At 35.2% G+C, this 12,568-nt stretch overlaps 1 protein-coding gene across 47 annotated transcripts in view; it reads right to left on the bottom strand.

The window, feature by feature from the left end:
* Nucleotides 1-271: 271 nt before the first annotated feature.
* Nucleotides 272-12,568, bottom strand: part of thrb (thyroid hormone receptor beta) — a 143,613-nt gene continuing 131,316 nt past the window's right edge. For 11 of the 47 annotated variants that reach the window (XM_073930518.1, XM_021467990.3, XM_021467989.3 and 8 more), the window contains 7 exons: nt 9,851-9,951; nt 8,853-9,000; nt 8,530-8,735; nt 7,553-7,639; nt 6,744-6,890; nt 6,335-6,593; nt 272-4,505 (listed from right to left, as the gene is read on the bottom strand). In XM_073930518.1, the coding sequence (XP_073786619.1) occupies nt 4,264-4,505; nt 6,335-6,593; nt 6,744-6,890; nt 7,553-7,639; nt 8,530-8,735; nt 8,853-9,000; nt 9,851-9,951 (1,190 nt within the window). In that variant the 3' untranslated portion in view covers nt 272-4,263. The other 36 variants (XM_073930525.1, XM_073930527.1, XM_073930522.1 and 33 more) reach the window with 12 other exon arrangements.

A 12,568-nucleotide genomic window follows, 5' to 3' on the forward strand; every position in this document is an offset into this window, starting at 1 on the left:
CTGACATTACATGCAGCTCTTGGCTGGAGTTTAGTTAGGAGTTTTCAGAAAAAAAATCTTGAAGTTGTATTTCTCTTTTATATTTGATAAAACTTAGTTGATAAGATAATGAAGAAAGTATTAGGACTGCGAGATTGTTTAAAAACTGGGTATCATAAATGACAAAAGTAAAATACTGGTAAATGTATATTACTTTTATTAATTGAAACTAGATATAGCAATTATAATCTCACAATTATTGTGTCTACTACACAGAACACAACAAATGTCAGGCGTTTCTCAAAACCATCTTTATTCAGCTTAGGTGCAAGTATCATCATCATCATCATCATCATCATCATCATCATCATATTTTGCTAAATCCAGGATTTTCTTGTGCAATCTCTTTCATAACATCCAAATCCCAACATGCTTGAATTCCAGGCTTTGCTGTCACACAGCAGGCTTGTGCAATACTTTCATTTTAGTAGTAAAAAAGGAAAAAGCAAAAGCAAAATGCATTGCTTAAAATAATAATTAAATGATTCACATTCAAAGTTCACTTATTCTTGCCACCAGCATACTGTGGATTTTTTTGTTTAAAACGTAGAACGCAAAATAAGAAGTACAAGTACTGTGAATTTGTTTTAGATTAGCAATTTTCTTTTATGTTTCATTCTAACTCAGTTTTTTTTTTTTGGGGTTGTTCTGGATTTTGATTATTAATTATTAAATTATGATTATTAGTAGATAGTATATATTAAATATCTCTACAATGTTTAAACAAATCTATGATGTAAAGCACAATAAGGAGAGATCACTACTGAATTGAAATTATTAAAATAAAATAAAAAAACGGTTTCTGAGAATGGTGAAATTTTGACACCTGTTTATTTGTGTGTAGAACTGGAAAATGTTCATATTCTGCATACAACATGTAAAAAAAATATCTGCAGTCTGAAAAAAATACAGCCTTTTCCTTTAAGCCATATATATTTCTGTAGTGTGTTTGTGTGTGTTTCTCATATATACTGTATATATACCTGTGTGCTTAGAGGAAATAGCATTGACTCCCAGCCTGTCTGTGCATACACATGTTGATCTGTGGCCAGGGTCCAAAATTAACTAATTTCAAGTGTGACATATGGAAAATGCCTTTGGCAAGTACATAAGACTTGCCAGATGGCTAAAAAACATAATTGGAAACAGCAACAAAATAAGTAAAAAAAAAACAAAAAAACGGAAATCCATAATTACAAACCACTTTCTCAAATCCCAGAGAATCTTAAATAAATATTACAAAATAAAAACTACCAAACTGTATTGGAGAAATATCTACACCACTTCACAATAAGATTCCATTAGTTAATGTATTTACTAGCATAAACATTAAACAATACATTTACAGTGTTATATTTATTCATGTTTGTTAATAAAAATAAAGTTGTTCCTTGTTAGTTCTTGTTAACTCAGAGTATTAACTAATGTTAACAAGCACAACTTTATATTTTAATAATGCATTAGTAAATGATGAACTATGAGTGCTGTATAAGTTGTTCATCCTTAGTCCATGCCAGTAAACACATTAACGTTAACTAATGGAACCTTATTATAAATCTGGACTGGATTATCTGTTATAAACACTCCAGTTTTAGGGGTGTGAAAACAATATATTAAAAATTAAGATTGAGCTTGGACACATTCATACAGTATAATCTTTCAAGCTTGTATGAGCAAGGCAACCTTTGGTAGGTGGTATGGAGATTTCCTACTGAAGGTAAGGGTGCCAAAAAGTAAATGTTGGACCCTAGCCATGGCCCTAACTTCCCTGTAAATCTTTCTATAACCTCATTCACTGGACATATTGATTGTCTGTGCAATAATTTTGAGTCTGTTGGCATGTACGGCTATATGTAATCTAAAACATGTAAAACCACTGACACAATTCTATTGCTAACAAAAGGCATCACTACAACAAAACACTGATAAAGCATGCGCTGCATTTTTGAGGTGTGATTCTCAGTTCAAAGAAAAAAAAAATAAAAATCATCAACTACAACAACATTTCTGACAGTTCCTGATGATCCACTGAGGTACTGTATGTCACTAAAACTTTTTTGCAGCACAAAAGTTCTCCTCTAAGTTGATTTAAAATATTAAATTAATAAAAAAAACAGAACAGATACAAACAAAGCATAAACACCACCACAGACAAATCTAAAAGCATCCCTGTATGTTGCAGGGTTGACTGCTGTCCTCGGCATTGCATTTGCATGTGTCAGTTACTAGAACAATTCAGACTTAAGTGACAGCACTACCAAAGGTAACAATCGGCAAACTGATAGCACCAGCAGATTCAAACAGTATTGGCTAGGTCTATTCTGTGATATTGATCAAAGAAAAGAAATAATTACTTTAAAGAGTTCCAGTGGGTCATAGGATCTAGCAATGGCTGGGTTCAAAAACCCGTAAAACAGCTCAACACACACCCAAGGAAACTGTGGTTTTGGCACTTTAATTATGAGCTAATAACAGTGGCTGCTGGCCAAAAGTAAATAATATCTGTTAATTAACAGTTGATCCGTATCTTGTGATTCACAAGTGTTTTTCGTTTATTTACGGTTGTTAATTGCATTATGGGATGTTTATCTCTGCTTTGTCCACTTTTGGTGTTGAAAATTCAACTCTACAAATGAACAAAGGGACTTTTATTAACATTTTAGTAGTTTGAAATAATATAATGTATAAGAAATGTTATATAAAAAAAATAAGTCTGTAAAATAACAGAAAATTAAACCAAAATATACAACACAACCCAGACAATATAACACTTTAAACTATAACAAAAATGTTAACTTTTCCCATAATGCAAAAATAAACAAAAAATATAAACACGTATAACAAAATACAAAAAACTGATAATTTACAGGTATTTTTTTTTACAGTGTGAGCTTCAATTTGTGTTTTTGAAGACTTCAGAGAAAAAAAAAACTTCCATGTATAAAATATGGAGATTTTTAAACTAAATTTTCTCTGAATGCATATTATAGTATATTGAGGTCTGCTTGCCCATTAAGGTTTCAGGTGTACTGAAAAAAAAAAAAAAGCCTTAGGGCTGTAACCACATTTTAAAGGGACATTCCATCTTGTCATTTACAAGTTTTAGTTCACCTTCTGCCACTTAAAAACAATAATTATTTTAAGGTTCTCGCCTACACAGCCATCTTTTAATCTAAACATCCAATCTTAATTGAAATGAAACCTGATATTTGTATGGCACAGAAACAACTGACAATGTTGAGCACTCCAAATAAACCCCTCACACAAATACTTAATATACATGGCATTGAATACATGAAAACCTTTTTTTACATCCTTTTCGCCATTACTTGCTTAGCACTATATTTTGGGATTGTTCACATTACAGTTTTATGTTTTGAGGCTGCTCTTTGGAATTAGCAGTTTGTCTGTGTATTTTTCCTCTACAATTTCAAAGCAGAAATAGGAGTACACAGCTAAAAACTAACTAACTCCTATGGCAGCTCAGATCTTTTTTTTTTCTGAGACATAATACTGAAATTGACTGACCTTTCATTTTTTCTTTCCGAGTTATTCTGACAAACCTGAGACAATAAAGAGTCTAAGATCTATTTTTGTGGTACTGCTCCTAAACTATGCAAATTAAAGTTACAAGTATAAATGCATTTTCCATTTAGTGATTTTGTCTAGGACAAAAGTATTGTAATAATATAGCCCACAATTGTGATTTTACTTTGCGCCTATTGATGTAATGAAATTCGGTCTAGGTACTGTAAGTGCTTTACAGGGTTCTGGAACAAAACAATAAACAACCTATAGCTTAACATAAGCTTAAAAAGACCTATAGACCAATAGAATAAGGACGTAAATTGAAACAAAATATTGCTATTATCCTTTGCAGTGTGGCGCTATTTGACTTATTTCTGAGGCCTGATGTGACATGAAACCTGAATGCATAGTTCATACATTTCTGTTGAGCGGTATCCAACACTATGACCAGATATCAAACATTTCTGAAAAAACAAAACAATAGTAACAGAATTTATTTTTTTATGCTATTCAAATGTACCCGCTTTGTAAAAGGAATGGATCCCATCAAATAGGCCCCAGAGCTACTCCTAACTCTATGGAATGAAATGATGTTCAGTAGTGCTAGAAACATATGACCAGGAACAGGGAGACTGTAGAGGTCTGATTTGTGGAGGTTGGTGTTGGTGGGAGCAGCTTGGCCTGATTGGATTGCCATCAGTCTTCAAACACTTCCAGGAAGAGGGGCGGAAAGAGCTCTGTGGGACATTCCACCTTCATGTGCAGGAAGCGGCTGGCATGGCAGGCACCAATCATGCGCAGGTCTGTCACCTTCATCAGCAGTTTGGGCCAAAAGTGAGCCACCTTGTGCTTACGGTAGTTGATGTAATGTTCAAAGGCCAAAAGAAACTCCTCCTGACAACGCTCTATCCGCTCAACGCTTGTTAAACCTGGACGATCTGTCGGTGAAATAAAGAGAAAGAGATAAGGGACATTACAGTTTCATTAATAACAAAACACTTTCATATATCATTCAGCTTCCCGAATAATATTTTGTGTGAATAGCACCCTAATGAACAGTAATAGTTCATTTATTGTTTATTATGTTCATATTGTAGTTTATATAATTTTATCAACTATATATAATATTTATAATTTAATTTACCTAATTTAATGAAGTCAGAATTAATAGCCCTCCTGAATTATTAGCCCACCTGTGTATTTTTCCCCAATTTCTCTGTAACGGAAATTAGACATTTTTACACATTTCTAAACATTATAGTATTAATAACTAATTTCTAATACCTGATTTATTTCATCTTAGCCATGATGACAGTACATACTATTACACTAGATATTTGTTAAGATACTTGTACTTCGCTTAGGGTGCAATTTAGACAATTAAAAAAATTTGCTCAGGTGGGCTAGTAATATTGACCTAAAAATGTTAATGTAATTTATTTTTTTAATTAAAACTGCTTTTATTTTAGCTGAAATAAAACAAATGAGATTTTGTTTAAATACAGTCAAAATTCCTTGCTCTGTAAACATAAATTGGGAAATATTTGAAAAATAAAAAATAATAAAAATCACAGGAGCGCTAATCATTTTGACTTCAACTGTATGTAAATATGTCCACAATTTTTTCCTCTTTCAAAAAGACCCATTTGACCAACAATTATCAGTGGCACTGAAATGAATAAACCCACCTCGTTCTATAATGCACATCATGGTCATGGAAAAAAGGCATGTTTGCCCAGGAACAATGCTAATTTACATCAGAAGTGTGCAGTGCTACACTAGTGTATGTAGGGTATGATTAGAACATGAATAATAACACAACTGTCCTTGCAAATTAGGACACTGGCTTTCTAAATATACAGAAATCAAAAATGAATCCATGCAGGAGTGGAAGTGGCCATTGAAGGCCATACCTACTGATTGTGACATTCTTAGCTGAAGTGTAATCCTATTTTAAATAGCATTATTAAGTGGTTTTCCCTCAGTGGCCCATGTAATCCTGAGTAATCACCACTCAGGAACATCCAATGCAGCTGGTCTTAGATCCTTTAAACAGACTTCTGGTGGAAGTCAAGCATTGTACTGAAAACTGGGACAACCACCTGACATATACAGTTGAAGTTGCCCTCCTTTGAATTTTTTTTAGTTTTTTAAATGTTTTGTAAATTATGTTTAACAGTGCAAGGAAAATTTCACAGCATGTCTGTGAAAACATTTACATTTTTTAATAACCATATTAAGGTCAAAAAGATCATTAGCCCCTGTAAGCTATATATATATTTCGATAGTCTACAGAACAAACCATCATTATACAGTGACTTGCCTAAATACCCTAGCCTGCCTGGTTAGCCAAATAAACCTAGTTAAGCCTTTAAATGTCACTTGAAGCTGTATAGAAGTGACTTGAAAAATACCTAGTAAAATATGTACTGTCACTGTCATCATTGCAAAAGTAAAATGAATGTTATTGGAAATGAGTTATTAAAACTATTATGCTTAGAAATGTGTTGAAAAATCTCTGATAAACAGAAATTGGGAGGAAAAAAACGAGGCTAATAATTCAGAGGGCTAATAATTCTCACTTCAACTGTACACCATCAATGCATCAGTGAAAAAGACAGGGTTCTTCCCTACAAGAATAAATGAATGTACTGATGTTCATTTCGAAATTGTTCTTAAATAAAGAGAGGGAAATGATTCACAATGCTATTAAATAGGGCTAATTTTGGTTTACAAATGTGATCCAGAACATTAATTTACCACTAACCAGAGGAAAGCAGAATCACGGCTTGTAACAACGCCACCTCTGAATCGTCCAAGTTAAAAGAGGACAGCGAGACACCCAGATCAAAGATGGCATCTGAGACAACACCCAAACCCCCATTCTTGAGCTGGCCCCGTGTGACAGCCATCTCCCCGTTTAGCGTCAGAGTATCGCTCTCGGGGTCATAACGCACTGCTGCTCGAAGAGACATGATCTCCATGCAACAACCCTTCAGCAAAATGATCTGGTCCTCACAAGGCAGCTGATCAATTAAAGAAATGACACAGTTAGATTCAATAATAATATGTACTTTCCACTTTTAAAATATCATGTATTCATTCATTTTGTTCTGGTAGAAGGCCTTTTCAAGCAGTTGCATTCTTTTTGTTTTACTGCAGGCTTGTGTTCTTACCTCACAGAACATGGGTAGCTTTTTGGCAAAATCCACGACACGAGTGATGGCGGGGGTGATAATTTTTGTAAACTGACTGAAGGCTTCAATGTCCACTTTGTTCCCCTCTGGTGCATTGACAATAGGTGCCGATCCAATGTCTTCTGGCTGCAACAACAGGAAGGGAAGGGGCAGTTTGCTCAGTCACAGGAAATTTACTGAGAGGAATAATGTGACACAACAAATCCTCATTCCTTTTTGTTCTAGCACAAAGGCCAGAGTTACAGCAAGACAGCAATGAAAAAAAAGTTGATGCCAGTTATTAAGAAGGAAAAGAGGAAAGATGAAGAAGAAAAGAGCAGAGAAATGTCTTTGATATCTCCTTCTGTTGGGGAGTTCATTGACTAGGGTTATCCACTGACACTTAAAAAAAAAAAAAAAAAAAAAAAAAAAATATATATATATATATATATATATATATATATATATATATATATATATATATATATATATATATATATATATATTGATTGCCCTTCTGACCAGAAAAATGTAATATAAAAGACAAAGAAAAAATAAGACTGAGGGTCAAAAGAGGACTGGGAGCTGAGTACAGCACAAACCCAGCCTGATGTTCCCCTTTGACATTATTCAGCTTTCCTCTTCTGTGTACACCTTCATTCTGACACAGTGAGCAAACAGCTACACAAACATGTCAATTTATCCACAAAAAGAAATAAAAATGTGACAGAAATGGAAGCAGCTGAGAATTTGAGAGAGCGTTCTTTTGGATAAAAACAAATAAATGTGTTTGCTCTGCTGGTTCTTACCTTGGCTTCCTTCACCCCCACTGCACTCTGGTCAGAAGTACAGAATAAATTACATGTTATTTCATTAAGTAGCATTGCTTCCTCGACCTGTTGGGCAATCAACAGGGATCGTGAAGTTTCAATGAAGAACCCGAGTCAAGTCAACTAAAAAGAACAAGTTTAAACTAGACAGGTGAGAGCAGACAGAAAGTGACAGTCAGATATTGAGTTTGCGTGGAGTTTCCATGGATCTTGAGGCATTCAAATTAAATTGTATAATATAAGTAATACAATGGCGGAATCATCAACAATTCATAAAGTATATGTAATATGTACCAAATGTCTATCCCTGTGTGAATGAGGTTCATGTACACACAATGAGTTTTTTTATTTAAGCAATAATACAAAGCTCTGAATCAAAATTTTGACGGACACAAATGAACTTAATGTTTAAGTGAGGTTGATCATTCCAGTAACTCAGGCAAGTATTCCATCTATAAAAACATAGTAACACTTAAGTCCATGGTACTTGCAATTTTACTAAACTTCTCATGGAAACCCACAACAATGTTAAAAGACTCCTCAGACAGAACTTTAATCTGTAGAGGACAGTTAGATCCAAAAGAAAAGAATAATTAGGAACTTGGTTAGAGACACACATTGACAACAAGTTCAGAAAAGAAGCAAACATGAGAAAACATTTTTGGTGTAGGAAACGGAGCTTGAGGAAAGAAGGACAAAGGTGTTCCGTTAAAGTTAGTGCTGCTGCCTTTGTGGTAGAGAGTCTCCAGCGTCCATCTAATACTCCCCATTCTACAAGGAGATACAAAAACACGGACATATTAACATTGGGAACAGAGGTGAGGGAGGGCTTGGGAATTCTGGAGAATGGGTTGGGGAAGGGGAATCTAAGGTTGTGGTAAAGAAGAAAAACAAAATCCCTCTCAAAACACATGAAAAATCACTGTGATGTTGTCAACAGGGAAGAGACCTCTCACCAGGAATTTGCGCTTTTGTTTCCAGTGGTTGCCTTGGGCATTTGTGGCCATATGGGCCTCTGTGACAACCCGTATCATCTCCCACTCTTCCTGTGTGGGCTCTGGTCGATCCCATACAGTCTTCTGCAGCTCCTCACGCCGTCGGCGTTCACGGTTCTCCTCAATCAGCTTCCGCTTGGCTAAACGTTTACTGTCATCCAATACCACTGAAGGAAAAACAAAATGTTTGCACAAACTATCCACAACACACCATCTTAGTTAAATTCTTAACAAAATGATCAATTAACAGGGCCGACAGGTTGGTTTGACTTTAGGACACTTACAGTCTGTAGCCATGCCAACAGCGATGCATTTCTTGAAGCGACATTCTTGGCACTGGTTTCGGGTAACTTTGTCAATGACACACTTTCCTTCATACTTGCATGCGTATGTTGGGTTTAAGTTCTTCTGAATTGTGCGTCGAAAGAAACCCTTTAAAAACAAGATTCAAAATTTTTTGTTGTGGAGTAAAAATAAAAGTATTTTTGTTATTCAAGCAAGTAATTTACTCAAGTCACAAAAAGTAATTGAAAACTGTTTTCTTTTTTTTGTTTGCTTGTTTTACTGGTGTTTTACCCATATCTTCATTTACACATTTTATTGTGTACATAAACATTGCATAGGGCTAACCCAGGCTTATTCTGATTACATACCCCAATATACATTTCTAGAGAGCACCAAATACGGCCTAGGAGCTACCTCTTTTTTGTTTTTTTCGCAAATCTGCCAGAGGGCGCTTTGTACACATTTTAAGATCTCAAATTTCTCTTGTGAGTGCTATTCGCGCCTGCTTTTCTCATTTAAATCAATCTGAGGCTGCTGTCGACTGACTGACTGACTGACTGACCGACACCCCCACACACCCCTATCCCTCAACCCAACCAATAATGTTTTAAAACGCACAGATTTACCTGTAACCACCCACTTCCCTACACCCAACTGACAGTGTTTTCCTAAAAAAGATAAGCCCTTATAGTAGCCAGATTTTACCACATTTTCACGCTCTTATTTACTAGTTTGTTTTACCTTTCTTTCTGAAACTATCATGCTCAACTCCGCTCTGCATCTCAAATCCTCCAACGTACACAGCAAGCCACTGGACAAACTGGTAACAGCTGAGTTGCGCACAAAGAAACGGCGTCATACCACCCCGTAGCATTCATTTTAAAGATGAAACGCATCCATATGTTTCTCTGGCTACATAATTTGCTATCTCCAGAAATAAAGGAGTACGTTTTCAGAATAAGCCAATGTTGCATAGGGCAAGAGAAAAAAAACTCACTTTGCAGCCCTCACATGTAATGCAGCGATAGTGATAACCAGTTGCTTTGTCTCCACAAACAACACACAGCTCATCCTTGTCCAGGTAACTTGGTATGTACCCTGTTAGAGTAACAAACACAACCCATTAAAACGAAACACTTGTCATAACACCATAATAATCATGACATGATTCATGTAATAAATATGAAACAGATTTTATTCTTTATTCTGCATTCTTATGAAAACTTTATGTTAAATGTCAATCAGTTTATGTCATTTTAAATGCAAAGATGACTGATTTATTGAGATGTCTTTTTCATGACAACAAAACCTGTTAGTGTCTTAGTCATGACAATGTGACATTACCAAGACAACAGACCTCGTCATAAATCTGTTATGAACATGATTGTTATGATGAGGCTATTCTACTGTAATTTTGTATGAATATTTTTCAAATCACTTATTTTTTCCAGTGGAACAACTAAATACGTAATTTAATGACTCATTAAAAGTGCCAATACTCTTGTCAAATAATTTTAAGCATCATTTTAACAGCATCATTGATATTTTTCATGATCTCTACAATAGTGGTACAAATTTTATTTGTCATTAAGTGTCAATACTAATGTTAAACATTACAGCGTCATATATATTTTATTTTATTCCTCCAACAGAAGGTCAGAATCCAGGTCATTAATCGAATAACAATATTAATTAGTAACTTAAAAAAGTTTTACAAAATCACAATCTAATGACCTCATGACAATTGTGTTTATGACTAGTTTTAATGTCTGGGCAATGCCATGATTGGGATGAATTTATGTCAAGTTGTCATTAGGAGATTTCAAACAATATAATTTTTGGATTTACAATGACACAACCAAGTGAATGACATTTCATAACAGTTTTTATAAGCATGGATAAAATCTCCTTCATATTGTTGAGATGTGTCATGTTATGATTATGATGTTTCATGACACCCCTTCAAGTAAAAAGTTAACCCCATTAGGAGTAAATAAAAGTTCATATGAAAAGTTCTTCACAGTAATAAGAGGTAACCTGGTGTAGTAAAACAGCACTCAATACTCAGAGCATTGCCAAATAAACTGCTCATGAGGGAAAATAAATAGATTAGTTAATAATAAAAAAAAAAACCTCAAGCAGACAAAGAAAGAAATGATCAATCAGAATTATTTTATACTCAGATGGAAATCCAAATAAATACATTTTTAAGGCACAAGTTAAAGCAGCTTGCAGCAGCTCAAGATATATGATCAATGAGTCATTTGAGGAGGTCACAGACAGGACATCAGCTCAAACCTTCTGTTCCTCTGTCTGTGTCCTTACAAATCAATACAATGTACAATACCCCAAACCACCGACCAACCTTCGCGATCAATGCAATACAGTACATAATGCAAAACCCCAGCAGCACTGAGAACTGCAATCTCTTCACCCAAGTTCAGTCCAATCAAGTTTAAATAGAAGCTAAACACTTGCCATCATTTATTAGTATTTGTAACTAGCATAAATGACAGATTTACCAAATGATGATAACCCTGACAAAACAATTAATTTTAATTAGGTTTCAAATAAAACAATACAGTTTTAAACATTGTCAGTAGAACATGTTTCACGTGAACAATGAACAGAGTTGTGACTAATGTGAATGACACATGTGGTTACTCTGCTAGAATACCATTGTGAATTTAAACTCAAATTCACTTCATACATTAAATTCTGACACATTCCAACTGATTAAATTTTTTTTCAGACAAGTGAAATTAGTCCCTGTCGCATTTGTCTAGGTATGATAGCTTCTTTGAAATTCTGAATCAAATTTAATGACACTGACATGCTTTCTATTCAGGGCAGCCGTACATATTTAATAAAATGAAAAAAGAATTTACTGATGGTAATTGCTGAGAGCAATATTTTACATGGATATACTAGTACATGTAATTATGACAAACAGCCAGTCATTAAAAAAAAAAAAAAACAAGCCTACTACAAGGTAAATAACAGAAAAAAGTAAATCACTGACACCCAACAATACCTCTACGTTTCTTCTAGAACTTGCAATACCTTTCTTATGTGGCCCTTGCATCCACTGCATCTGAGAGAAATCCGGCCTGCCATCAGAGTAGTAGTCTTGTTGGTGATAGTGACTGAGAGGCACCTCCATGGTGCATAACTCACTCTTGAAAACAGGGTTAGCCCCACTGAACGGGCACCCATAGGGTTGGCTGTGTTGCCAGGCCTGCTCCATGCTTGGAGGATGGTGGTGTAACGGCTGTGGTTCACAGTGAGTGAAACCAGGCCCTTCACCACTGTACATGCAGTACTCACCTCCGGGCGGCACCGCATATCCGCCACTTACACCATGGGCTATGTCATACATGTCTGACATGCAGTAATTCATTACTAAAATATTCAAAGGCACAATCCCGCACACAATGAACTATTTAAAATAGCTATTTCACTGCAACAAAAATGTATTTGGAAAAAAAAAAAAAACAGAATGTGAATGCCGATCACGTTGACGTGCTTACAGATGCTATCAGAACTGACATGAAGTCATCAAGCTAACTACGTGAAACATATCTGGAGGATGCTGGCTCTTATATATGGAGAATCCACCCGCCCCACTTGCCCCTTGCCTTGCCAAATTGGAAGGAAGATTTCTGAGCGTGCTCTCTTAATCTGACACTGGCCAAATCCAAAAGGTTGAACAGCC

This window comes from Danio rerio, chromosome 19 (assembly GCF_049306965.1).
Source record: "Danio rerio strain Tuebingen ecotype United States chromosome 19, GRCz12tu, whole genome shotgun sequence".
Classification (NCBI taxonomy): Eukaryota; Metazoa; Chordata; class Actinopteri; order Cypriniformes; family Danionidae; genus Danio; species Danio rerio.